General features: G+C 39.6%; 1 protein-coding gene across 2 annotated transcripts; it reads left to right on the top strand.

The window, feature by feature from the left end:
- Nucleotides 1-11,442, top strand: LOC117252220 (B-cell linker protein). Of its 2 annotated transcripts, none has more exons than XM_033618954.2 (19): nt 1-310; nt 3,278-3,303; nt 3,409-3,443; nt 3,540-3,577; nt 4,748-4,841; nt 4,936-5,006; nt 5,122-5,173; nt 5,285-5,386; nt 7,450-7,478; nt 7,797-7,833; nt 7,985-8,063; nt 8,306-8,336; nt 8,535-8,571; nt 8,672-8,777; nt 9,268-9,305; nt 9,514-9,557; nt 9,832-9,900; nt 10,278-10,436; nt 10,545-11,442. In XM_033618954.2, the coding sequence occupies exons 1-19, from the start codon at nt 302-304 to the stop codon at nt 10,659-10,661; spliced, it is 1,173 nt and encodes a 390-aa protein (XP_033474845.1). In that variant the 5' UTR covers nt 1-301; the 3' UTR covers nt 10,662-11,442. The 2 variants fall into 2 exon arrangements, with proteins under 2 accessions (XP_033474845.1, XP_078026730.1); XM_078170604.1 differs by lacking the exon at nt 1-310 and adding an exon at nt 3,166-3,188.
- The last annotated feature ends 2,197 nt before the right edge of the window (nt 11,443-13,639 follow it).

The raw sequence follows: 13,639 nt of genomic DNA, 5'->3' as shown, positions 1-13,639 counted from the left end.
TTTACCAGTAGCTGCAAATGATATAAAATTCAGTTTGTTATACGACCATAGGCAGTTTACAGTAGGGAAATTTGGAGTCATGTTTGAGCTGTGCAGCCTGCAGCTCTTTTAAAGGCAGACAGTCCAGCAGCAGGTGAGGCTGTCTGTGTGACACAGGTAGGAAATGCAAATGAGATCAGTTAGAGCTGATCTTCACATTCTCTCTGTATCGCTCACTTTCAATCTTCAAAACCATTTGCATCCAAGGACCGAAATAAAGACATTTCCTCATGACTTGAGCTGCGAGACTTGACCCCAAATCATGACAATGGTAAAGTACTGTTTTGTTTTTGTCATATTTTGGTTCACATTCTGACAGCTTTGGGTGGAGTGAGAAGGAAGTGAGCAGTTGTTGTCAATGGCAGAGTTGTAGTAACGTTAGCCCTCTGTAAACCTTCCATGTTTATTTCTTTTTCTCTCGGGCAGTTCTGAATAGGGGAACCATATGATGGCAGATACTTTGTTAAAAGTTGTGATCGTGTGAGAGTATGAAAGCAAACACTAAAAATAACTCGGATGACTTGTGTTTGCACAAAACCTAAAAGTGATACACCCACAGATATCAGCAACGTGCTCTACTCTAGAATAAAGGTCAAAGATATTTGCTAAACTATCTTTCATGTTTGTTAACAGTCTTCCATAAAATCAGTTTCTTAGTTGACTTTAAGTTAAATTAATTAGATTTAAATCAAACATGTTTCAGTGGAATTTACTACAATTTCCATGACAAAATTGAATCACAATTGATACAGGAGCTATTTTTGAAGTTTCTCTGAAGTATTATGTTTTTTTTTATTTTAAATATACCTAAAATGTATCATATTCAAGTAAATTCAAAATCTAACAACAAAAACATACATATATTATTTGTTTCAGGTCAACCAAATACTTTCACTTCTAAATACTTGCATTTAGCATCTCAAGCTTCATAGTTAGCTTGTACTACATTGTTATTTGTGTAGTGTACGTGTTGCTGTCACTTGCCCATAGTGCATTTCAGACTCTTTCTCAGTAAACATGACCATGCAGGAGTTAAAAAAGGTGTTGTTGTTCACTCAGAGATGGTGTTAGAAATGTTTCAGGCAGGGAAAGATGTACTTACTGATATCAAAAATTCTGAGCGGAGTTTGTTTATTTTAACTTTTAATGCTGCTGGTGGTAATTTTTAATAGTTTTACAGGAACACTGTGTAAGATTTAGGGGGATTTAGTGGCATCTAGTGGCAAAAAGAGCACATTGCACCCAGCTGAAACTTCTCCTGGATGGAATTTCTTCAGTGTTCATTATTAAGGAGGTTTTTACCAGGAGTAAAATTCCTTCCCAAAACAAACGAACCCCGTGATTTAAACCAGTATAAACACTGAAGCAGCAATTTCACGGGGAAAAAAAGTGTTTTTCCGACACACTCGTTGTGAATGGGCTGCTAACTACGGTGGCCAATGCAAAAGGGGAAAATGCGAAAACATGAATGGCCCTATCTAGAGCCAGTGTTTGGGATGTACACTCTAGGCTACTTTAGAAACATGGCGGTGACACATGGTGGACTCCCTAGACAAGGACCTGATCTCTATGCAGATATAAATGACTCATTCTATGAGAAACAAAAACACTACAGTTTCTATTTTCAGGTGATCATACACTCATGAAAACATGCTTTTATTTTCCATTTTGACTAATATATCCTAAACCACACACACTGGACGTTTGATTATTTAGTCTCATGCGAATGTTCCCAAATTTGTCAGGGGCCCTGAAAGAGATTCCACTGAGTCACAAAAAAACCCCTTGAGAATACGTCTGAACGTGTTTGCTCGGATAGTTTTCACTCTCTACTCTTTACTCTTTTTTTGTAACATAACACAGATATCATTTTGTATAAGTGATGTCTGCCTACAGAGTTGTATTCTCTGAGGGGTTCTGAAGACACAAATCTTAAAAAAACAGCCTACGGTTTCTTGTGAGCCTTTTGGCTGGTCTGATACGGGTTCAAATTCTCCTTGTCTAGTGTCAACAGTTCATGTAGATAAAATGTTTCGTGGCTAGAGGCGTTCCCTGCACTTTCACATGTTGAAAACAAATTCAAACAGTATCGGTAAGATCCATTCTAAGATGTGTGAATACATTAAAACTAGTGTGGACATTGCAAACACAATCCTCCCCCTATGAATATTTATCTGTCAATGGAAATACATGTTTAAGGTACACAGTGTTTGGCCAACTTAACCAAAAACAGAAAAATACTGTAGACTATTAGTTATGAATACTTTCCTTACATCTGCTGTGGAGTTTAATAACTGATATTCAGCATGCATATTATTATATAATAGCTTCCTCTCTTCTCAAGTATAACAGTTCGTAACTATAGTACTGCAGCTGGTTATTTTGTTAATATCTAATACAAGTGTTTGTGATCTCCCAGATACACTACTTCTATTGTCTGAATAGTGAACATTTGAATGATGCTCTGTGAGTCTTGTCCTTGTTTGCATCAGATTTCACTTCATGGTAACGTGACTTCTTCCTTTTTCCTCCTGTTGGCCTCCTCACTCAGCTTGCTGATAACACTTTTCTGTGAGACTTTACAGGTGGTTCATCAGAGAGAATTCACAGCAGGTTGACACAAAGCAGAACATTAACATGCAGCTATTTTTGGAATGACTGTGAGAGTTCAAGGTTGTAAATACTGCAACAGCACAGTAACGTAGTTCTCTTCATTCTTTTTTTATTACCTCGCACCTGCTCCTCATTTATCAACACTAAACAACAGTTTTCTGACATTTTGTGTGGGAGATAGAAACTCTGCAGTCTGTCCGCCTACAGTAATTACCTTGACATCAACACTTCCTCTATGGCTGCCTGGCACTGTGGGAAAACAGATACCGCTTCCTGATTTTGTTTGATGTGTGTGTTTATCTCCTCCTCCTCTGTCAACTGCTACTGTACATCCCTGCTAATGAACTTTTCTGTTTCAGCTGATAATGTCCGTGAATCAATGCTTCAAAGCAGCATTGATTGTGAATTAACTTGTACTTATACCTTGTTTTTTATCACCTTGCTTACTAAAAAAAGCCCCTTTGTGCAATGCATGACCTTCCCAGAAAAGCAGCCACTGACTCAGGCCTGATGATGAGGCTGATAAATAACTAAAAGTAAATGATTACTAGCCTGGTATGCAGTTTAGTTTGTTTTGTATTTGTTAAATCTCTGGATACTCACTTGAGGCTTTTGTGTTTTTCAGACCTTCTTTGGAAAACTGAAGAACCTGTAAGTGTTGTGCTCATTAGCTAAGTCTCATTAGTGCCGCTGTTAATGTATTATAGATGAAATAAAACAGTACTGCAGCATCTTACCTCTCATTATTTCCGTCAGACACAGTGGACCTCCAGCTCCACCCAGGAGGACAGGTAAGATTTAAACTCACCTACGGGAAAATGTTTTCATTTCTCTTTGTTTCACACTCTATTACAGACTTAATTACCTACAAATGTCTTTTTCCACAGATAACAATGCAGAGTTTGCGTGGCCAAAGGATGAATTTGTAAGTAGAAAAACAACAAGCTCCTGAATTAAAGGTGCTACATGTAGCATTATTAAAGGGAACCTATGCGTTTCCGTATTCCGTATTCTTATAACGTTACAGTGAAGGATGTTCACATTACATGTGGTCAAACATTCAAATAATTAGGTAAACAAATGAAGAGGTGATCCTTGTGAGCATAAAACCTCAGGTGTCCTACCTACCATTCGGAAAACTCCACACACACACACACGCACACACACACACACACACACACTGTCTACAGTATGACATTATGGTGTGCTGAATTTCTATCTCCTGCAAGTGTTTACGCTCTGTAGCCTGCACTGCTAAATGAAGCTACATGCTAACATCATGGAAACATGTAATCCTGGTTGTTGAGGTTGTTAATTTCTCCCAGGGTTTGCATCGAAATCCTGCTGGAACATGTCCAGTTAAGATCAGAGGCCTTTTCGAAGTGTTAAAAAGGTCTGCTATTCTCTATGTCAGTCATTCCCAGGCTGTCAGTGACAGTACAGAGATGCCAAGACACTGAAGACCTGGAAACTCTGACCAGTCAGAGCAGATGGGTTGTTTTTTTCAAGAGGGTAGCTTAAAGAGACAGGCGCTAAAACGGAGCGTTTCAGACAGAGGGTGGATACAGGTGTTCCAGCACAGACAGTATAAGGAAAATAAAGTGTTTTTTGACTATTGAAGCGTGTAAACGTGTTCTAGTAGAAACACAAAATCCAAGAATGAACCTGAAAATAAGCACAACAGGTCCTCTCCAAACATCTTTTACTCGTTCTTATGACTTCGTCACCACATTTCCCATCAGCTCTGTTGCATCTTTTTTTGGTCTGTTCTATCTCATTACTGTCCATCCTCCTCTCTATGACAATACATGTTGTGTGACTACTTTTTTTAATCCAAATATAACACAATATAATTTTTCCATTGGCCTGTTACTCATCAACCAAAGCGATGTTACTGATATATGACTCCGGCAGATTTCCTGCATAGTTTCATGCTGTTGCACACAATGTATGGTAAAGTGCAGACATGAGGCTTCCGGTCTTGTTTGCTATGGTTTCATTGAACTGAAACTGAATGTCTCAGTATTTGTGTGGTGATGGCTATTCTTGAAAATGCACCTTTGAAATAGTTATACTTTATATCTTCTAATGGCAGGATGATGAGGAAGGTGACATGTATGAAGTGCCTCCCTGTGAGCGTCCGGCTGTGAAAGTCCCACAGAGACAAGTGGAGGAAAACGTTTATCTGGGTAACAGCTCTGTGCTGAGTTTTTACTGCAGATAGGGTAGAGTATAAAACATCCAACATAGAGAACTCTGACAATTTGATGCTACTTTTTGCAGAGAGGACATCCAATCCTTCTCCTCCACAGAGGCAGGCTGCTCCTCCACCACCCAGACCAGTCAATCCCTTGGTAACAACAGTTTAGTGTCCTGGAAGTCTGTCTACGTGTCTCTGAATCAGTCGAAGATGTTTACACTATGTTAAAAGATGCTGCATTTGTTTTAATTAAATGATCTTTTATCCAGAAACCTCAACCACGTTCTGAGGATTTCTTCCATGATCCCAAAACTAAGAAACGTGAGTCAGTCATCTGTGTTCGTTGCAGCTACACAAACAATGCATTTGCTGATTTTGTTCATTCATTGTTTAACCCACCTCTCTTAATCTCTTTAACCTGCATTTGTTTAGCACCTGAGATAGACAGAAGTGAGAAGCCTGGGAGAAAACTGATGCCTCCTCCACCGGTCCCCTCTGCTCCAGCTCCAGTCCCTGCATCCAACACTGAGGAAGGTGCAGTAATCATTTCCATCAACACTAATAAGCTTTTCATAGAAGTGGTTCATCAGCCTGTAAATAACTGTTGACTGAGGGGAAGTTAAATGTATTAAGAAGGTGACATGGCACCCACATATACTTAAATAAATATTTGTTTTTATTAGTCATGTGCTATTGACAGAAATACAGTCATTTGATAAGCCCATACCACGGAAGACTTTGCATTGTTGCTGCACACCTGTTGTCTCATTGAGCTCTCCCAGGGAAAAATCTTCATGGTGCACAATCAAGAATTTTGTTTAATGTTTACAGCAGCAACAACAGTTTGTTTGGAATAAATAAACACAAGCAGAACTGAGCAGTTCAGCAGAGACTGAAGCTGTGACTGAAACAAGGATGAGAGTGCCACCTGGTGTAGTGCCACTGAGCTGCACCCTCAGCGTCTCAGACTCATTTGCAGAGTGATTCGCAAGAACACCAAGCATGCATCACACTGCAGCAAAATGTTTCCAATATTAAGACATTTAAAAGGGAAGGAACTTGTCGTATTGTGTCACCTCACTAGAAGATTATTTCCGCCCTCTGTAGTGTTGCCTAATTGTCCACATCTTGATGGTCATGAGCAAACTGGGATCATCTGCTTGAATTTTTCTCAGTGTCCCACTGTTGCAACTGCTTGTAGAAATCCCTCTATTACACATTTATGAATACCTGAATCATTTCCTATTGCCGCAGTGAAGAAAACAAGAGGATAAAAATTATTATTAGATCTGAAGAAACTCTCAGTTACCTGCTCCACCTAAGTCTTCTTCTACTTCTTTGCCTTCTGCCCCATCAATACATCACATCTCCACAATAACACAGAAAATTAGCACTTCTGCTGAGTTATCACAAAATGTTTAGTCTTCTCCAGTTCTGTCTAATTATGTGTTCTTAAAGTCTACTTTTTTCCCTTTTACATTGCATTAAATGCCTCCACCTGTGATTATTCTCTGGTCACCTCTATTTGACTGTATGTCACTGTATGTGAGTTGCCGAGTGTTGGAAATATCAGCCGTAGAGATGAATGACTTCTCTCAAATATTTTGGAACTAGATGGCACTCAGCTTGTGGTGCTGAAAGTGCCAAATAAATGAATAAATATATAAATAAAAATACTTTTGAAAAACTCATTTCCCTGGTCACTCAAGATAATCCACAGACCCTGTCGTGAGCATAGATTGTGTAACATAATGGACGTAGCTACCGTGACATAACCTATTGCTTTGTGGACTTTGAATGTTTTGATGTTTTGAAGCCTTCAGTTCAACATGTCAGCCATCTCCTTTGGATTTTTGGAGACCATAAATGGATGAGAGACTGGCGCTGTGGAAGAACGAGGGGTCAGTCTGACTCATAGGCCATAGTGACACCTTGCATACAGACTGTCACTCAAGCAGCCTCGCCCTTGAATATGTGGAATTTTAAGCCTTCATAAAGTGTAAACTGATGAGTTATATAAAAATCCCAAAAAGCCCCCAGGGTGCCATTAGAGGAACTGCAGTTTTTGGCACTTCCGCATTAGATTTATTTTTACCTTGGAGGTTGTCCCTTGGTTGTGAGCAGTTTCATGTAGGACTTATTTTCTTTCTACCAAACTACACCCAGCAAACATATCACTGCGCAGAAGGAAATGTGCATCTACTGCTAGCTCACCTAGCACCACTGAGCTAGCCAGCTTTACAGGTTAGACAAGGTGGACGCCATTAATGTTTACATCTCATGCTGTCCGGGGCACAAGCCCCTCATCCAAGGGCAGACGCACATTTCCTTTTGTGCAGTGATGCAGTTAGGGGTGTAGTTTAGTAGAAAGAAAATAGTTCCTACATGAAACTATTCACAACAAAGTCTGTGGATTATCTTTAGTAACTGGGTCATAATTTCTGGGAAGATCTGAGTTTGGGGCGAACTGTCCTTTTAACTCTTTCTCATACTGTGGTCACTTACAAAAGCTTTTGGGGGTCATGCACCATCACCAGAGGCTTGTATTACACCACAACAACACAGCTCACTGCCAGTATTTTCTCTCTGCTTTTCAGATGTGTATCTGGATCCAAATGAAGAACAGGTATGATATGATAGATAAATCACATTACCCAAAACTTCACACATAAAGAGGAGGCAGCAAAGGGCCTTGTATGAGAGTGGGTATAACGGGTTATAATGGCCATGCTGTTCACATTAATATGATTGGATGCTACCAGCCACATAGCTACTGTATGAATGAGCCAGTCATTATGAAGCATGAATGAAACTAATGCAACTGTGATGCTACGCTTCATTAGTGGGCATCCACAGGAAAGCTCGACCAGCTGTTGGCACATTTCTCCATGTTTATAAATATGTATATTCCTGTGTATTATGTTTTTGTCATTTTGTGTTTCAGGAAGATAATGACGACCTGTATTTAGAGCCTACAGCTGGTGGGTTGCATCACACCTCACAAGAACTAGCTCTGGAGTTTATGTTTTTATGAACAGATTTTGATCTGAGTGATGATCAGACAGCACATTTCTTTTCCACATGATGAAAAGTCCAATAAAAATGATAATTTCCTTTCCTCCCGCTCCTCAGCTTGCCCTCCTCCCTCTCGTGGGCCAATAAGGATGTCTCCATCTCCCAAGACAGCCCTTGTACCCTCTCCCATTTCCGTGTAAGTGCATGTCAACCCGGATCAAAGCAGCTTTCAAACTACTGCCTAACCATAGCATGCTGATATGCGCTAACCAGTAATATAATCTATCTGCATAGCTTCGTACTCCATGTCACACCAGACAATGATGCTGCTGTGCTTTTGCAGCAAAATGCAAATGTGTCAGATATATTAGTGGCACTACACAGTAAATTCCTGGTACTAAACATGTAATGAAAATTAACATTCTCTCTAATCTGCAGGAAGAAGCCTCCGGTTCCCAGAGCTCAGTCTGTGAGTCTGTCTATTCATCTCAGTGCTTAGTTTTATCACTTCCTTATGCTAAGCTCGGTCCTCATTTAAAGTAAGACTGTCAAGATAGAGGCTGAATTAGAAGTGGAAGTTTTCATTCTTACTCTGTTTCCATTTCCTTCGTAGGAAATTAAACTCACCAGTGTGACACAGCAGTAACTCTTATTTCCCTTTTTTCAGAATTCATTCTTGCCCTCCTTAAATGAGCTAAAAATGGGTAAAGATCACGTTCTCTGCTCGTTAAAACTTATCAAATATCAGTACAAACCACATCCAAAAGTAATTATTTTGATCATGATCATATCTTGTCTCTATAGCTCCTTCAGCTGAAGTAAGACGTACCACATTTCCTACCAAACCCCCTCCACCAACCCCCAGTTTTAAGCCCCCTCTGCCAGCAAACCTGAAGGAAGCCAAACCCAGGTAATAGGGTGAGAGGTTTGTTAGATCAATTAAAAGCACCAAAGGAATATGTCACCTACAAATCGCCATTTATACATTACATTATTCATGTCGATTTCTTAAGGATGCCCTGGTGAACGAAGAATCCAAAAACGGCAAACATTTATTAATGGAAGTAAACTGGGACCACGTTGAACAACAGCAAACTATATCAAAACATCTGTTTACAAACTCTTACACAACTCGTGGATTTGGGATTCTTCGTTCACCAGAGGCATGCCAGAAAAACAGAGATATTTAAAACAGAGATATTTTTTTTCACAGATTTAAGGTAACACAGCAGGAATAACTCACAAATAAAAGGGTCATTTTATGGGTGACATATCCATTTATAAAGAAAAATTTCAATTAATTTCCAGCTTTTTTTTTGCAGTTAACCTCATCTGAAAGTGCACACTTATATCAGAATTAAATTCACTGTATAACATTAGCCTTCTTGTCTTTTCTCCAGCCCTCTGAATCCTCCTATGTCAGACACTAAGCTTGTGGGTAAGCTCACTTTTTGTTCCCCAAAAAGTTATTTTTTTTTTATTAATCCTGAGGGATGACTGTGATCACTTGAGGTCTGCTTAAATTCTTCTTTTAAAGTAATCCAAACATCGCATGAATCATATGTCTTTTTAACCATCTGGCTGATGCCAAGTACGGATTTCCCAAACCTGGAAAAACACATGACATGTTTTCTGTCTGTTGTAAGCCTCCTCTGGTGGTGTGAGGGCAACCAAACAATCTGGGAATGAGGTATGGTATCAATCTGCACACAGAAAATCTAACACACGTTAGTGGTTTACTGTTGTTGATACATGTATGTCATATTAGTTTAGTTTAGTTGACAGAAACTAAGTATATATACATTATATAGGCATATGTCTACCCAAAAATACCAAACACATTCCATGTACACTTTGGTGTTCATACTTCAGTTTTAGATTTGTTAATCATCTTCTGTTTAAATAGTTTTTTAAATCTCTGATGTGTATTACACACTTTCATTTCTGTTTCTAACCCATTACAGGACAAAGAATGGTTTGCTGGAGACTGCAACAGAAAGGCAGCTGAAGATCTCTTACTGAGGGTCAACAAGGTCAGCCAAACAGTTTTATGTTTCATTTAGCGGTATAATAATCACTTAATGATGGGAGAGTCAACCAAGCAAATACAAGGGCTTACGGCGAGGGTGTTGCACAGACAATAGGAAAATCTGCTGAGTGCATGTTTTTGCTGACTCTCGAATAAAAGCCATCTGAGTCAGACACCTTCAGGGCTTCCATAACTGTGATTTTCTTTCCATTACCGCCACTTACTCTGCATACTGTGTAGCGACCTCAATTTTTTAACCATTTTATTTTTACTTACTTGTTCTCTGTTAGCCCACAATCTCCTATCAAACCCTACTAAATGTGTTATTTTTTCCTGATTCTGTGTGTCAGTCTCAGATTTTCCTCTTTTTCCTCATTGTAGGACGGTGCCTTTCTCATCCGACACAGCTCAGCCCAAAGCACCCGACAGCCGTACACCCTCGCTGTGCTCTACCAGCAGAAGGTGTACAACATTCCTATCCGCTTCCTGGGGGACACACAAGGTTACGCCCTTGGAAAAGAGGGCAAGAAGAATGAAGAGGTGAGGGCAAATTAGATAGAGAGACATAAGGGAGACGACAGGATTCTGGAAGAATTTCAGACTTTTCATTTAATCACCTCTCTCCCTTTATCTTTCTCTCCCTCTCAGATTTTTGGCACCCTCAACGAGATGATTTCTCACCACAAGAATAACCAGCTGCTTTTGATAGACAGCAAGAGCCAGGCCAAGCACACAGCGTATTTAACCCACCCTGCACGGCCTTAAACCACACGACTAGGAGCTTCTCTCACACTGTACTCATGTGGGTTATTTGAGGATAACTGCACAGTTTGAAAGTTTACTGTGTGTCACAAAAGTGTAACTACAACTCAGAAATGAAATCAGTCATACAGCTAAAAGCACTGTTTCTTTATTTTGTTTATAGATTGATATAGACCATCCAAAATTTTAATGCACTGAAATATTAGCAGAGATTACGTAAATGTCACAAACAGTTGCTCCAACGGTTTAACTCGGCTGACAACAGCATAAACTTAAAGTTTGACAAAGTGATTTTCCTGCTCTGTCATCATTTCAGCAACGACTGCACAAGGTTAACTGCTCTTTACTGAAAAGGAAAATGTGTCACTGTATTACTGTAACAGTCATTTAGCCTGGATGTTTCTGCCTTTGGATGAAGAAGTGATGATGTTGCTATCAGTTGACTGTATTGCTGACTCTTAATCATACAAACTGTGTATTTCTGCTGTTAAAAGATATGAAACCACACCACAAAAGCCTTCCAGTGTGCAGCAATCTTCATCACTTTGTGCCTTCTGCTTGTTTTCATTATCACTGTGAAGTCATGTGTGATGAACTGTTGAGATAAATGTTTCTATGAATTAGTCATTTTAGTCACAAGTACAGGTTTGGGGTGTATTTTTCTTTCGAAGTTTAGTTTAGTTTGATTACTTTGATTTTAAATATACATTGTGTGTTACAGGCGTCCTTGTCAGTGCAATATTGTAGATATTGTGCAATATAAAGTCAAAATGTTCCTGCTTTACATTATTTAATTGTATTTGTTTTACAACAGTTCCCTTTAGTTCCTGTTGTTGATCGGTAACCATCAGTTAACCGGAACCACGGCATTTATTTGACTTCCTGTGGTGTGTGTGGTTTAGATCAGGGACACTCAACTTGCCTGGGAACCACTTTTGCAAAATTACAGGAGGCCAGGGGCGATTTAATAAACAAACATGAAAAATTAGTATATAAATGAACAGCCTGGACCTCTGTCTGTGAGATCCTCCCCTGCCACCATTTTTACATTTTACATTATTATTACATTTAAAGTACAAAAAAAAAGTGTAAATCAATTTATTTTCATTTTGAATTAAAAAATGGTTGGCAAGCCATCTGGCACCCTGTCGTGGGCCAAATTTGGCCCTGAGGCCGTAAGTTAAGTATCGCTGATTTGGAGGATTTAGTACATTGTGAATGGTCGATGCTTGTTGAAGTCCTTTGAGTATATTCAAACCTCCTCTGTTGTCAAGCCTCGACTTGTGGTGGATCTTCATCAGTGAGCTGAGAGTTTGAGGCTATAATTGAGACACGGAGCTGTGTGTGTGTGTGTGTGTGTGTGTGTGTGTCCATGTGAACTGCCTCTCAGTGACCCCTGACCAGACGCTGCTGGTTACACTTGCTTCCTGTCAAAGTGAAACCACCTTCTAGTGCCCAATCTACCAATCCTGAGCCTGATAGTTTTTCCTTATCTGCCTTGAAGGTCCAAGGACAGAGGGATGTTGTATGCTGTAAAGCCCTCTGAGGCAAATAGTGATTTGTGATATTGGGCTTTATAAATACAGTTTAATTGAAAATTAAATCTGACAGCTCATTAAGTGGGCCAGCAAGTCTTCCACCTTGAAAAATAATCAGTAGAAGTCAAAGTGTGGCTATAACCTGCCTGAAACTAATCAAAACACAAACAGAGCGAGCATCATCATGTTTAGGGCTGACTTGTGTTTTGAATAACACAGTTTAAAGTCGTCTAATCGCGCGGTAGATTTCAGTGAGGCTCAAAGTGCAGAATCTCGTTCAACTGTAACTCTATTTGCATGGGCCGCTGGTGTAAATGAGTACTAAATAACTTCCTGGAGCCGGTGTAATTTGGCAGGTGGGTGTGCATCTTGTAGCACTGTTACAGGATTACTGCTGGGATCAAAACTAATATCATCTGAAGATCCTGAACCCCAGCAACATTGCATGATCTGCATCATACAGCACAGCAGCTCACCATCTATATCTTGCAGAGTCACTTTAAAGTAGCAATGAAGTCTCATCTCTATTTTAGGTTGTAGTTTTTATTTCATAGTTTTTGGGGGCATGTTGCCTTTATTAGGCAGTGCAAACAGAGACAGGAAATGAAGGGAGGGAGATGTGGGAGATGGCATGCAGCAGAAATTCCTGGCTGAACATTTCAATTACATGGTGAGCATCTTAAAGCCAGAAGAACGCCCCGAGTTAGAGATTTTCATTCAGAAATATGATTAATAAATTAGAATGTCATGGTGATGTATTGCCACTGGTTTATCACTGGGTAAATAAGGGGACTTAATGTATCCTCTGCTTTATTAGTCTTATAAATAAACTTAATCTGACTGTAAATACAATGAGTTTTTTTAATAACGTGTTACAACTTTCTGTGTATCGAGAGTATAAACTTGTGACTTTCCGGGGTGATCATAAATGTCTCTACAGCACCTAATTCTGCCCTTTAGTACAAAACTCAACCACAGTTATCATTTGAGGAAGTTCAAACTGTATTGTATGAGTCAGATCCTTTGGAACAGTAGCTTTTTGATTTCAGATGATTTCTGCGCTGTCCACATCCTGTATGTAACACTGGCTCATCATCAGTAGTCTAAAGGCCTTTGTTGGTTTTTAAAGGAAGTCATTTTCAGACCAACCGCAAACTGACAGCTGACAGGTCTTAAAGATTATGACTCTTAAACAATGCATTTGACACTGTTTTCCATATGTAAAAATGTGACCATAGAGTCTCATCATGTCAGGGGTGGAGCCAGACATTGTAAACATTCAGGGCTCAGCCCAAACTTAGAGCAGTGGTTCCCAACTGGTCCAGCCATGGTGTTAGTCATTAGGTCAAGGTCCACACAGTTTAATACATTCAGCGCCGTACCTGCATTTGGTCATGTCGTCGAGCTAGTTTGCTGTCTCTTAGTGCCTCTCAAAGTCAAGGA

Source organism: Epinephelus lanceolatus, chromosome 9 (assembly GCF_041903045.1).
Source record: "Epinephelus lanceolatus isolate andai-2023 chromosome 9, ASM4190304v1, whole genome shotgun sequence".
In the NCBI taxonomy this organism is placed as follows: Eukaryota; Metazoa; Chordata; class Actinopteri; order Perciformes; family Serranidae; genus Epinephelus; species Epinephelus lanceolatus.
The sequence above is the reverse complement of the archived record's forward strand: the minus strand, read 5'-3'. Positions and strand labels throughout refer to the sequence as shown.

Coding starts and splice junctions, on each gene's coding strand:
- LOC117252220 (XM_033618954.2), top strand. Junction 8,064..8,305: donor GTACCCTCTCCCATTTCCGT/GTAAGTGCATGT, acceptor TCTAATCTGCAG/GAAGAAGCCTCCGGTTCCCA. Junction 9,306..9,513: donor GTCAGACACTAAGCTTGTGG/GTAAGCTCACTT, acceptor GTCTGTTGTAAG/CCTCCTCTGGTGGTGTGAGG.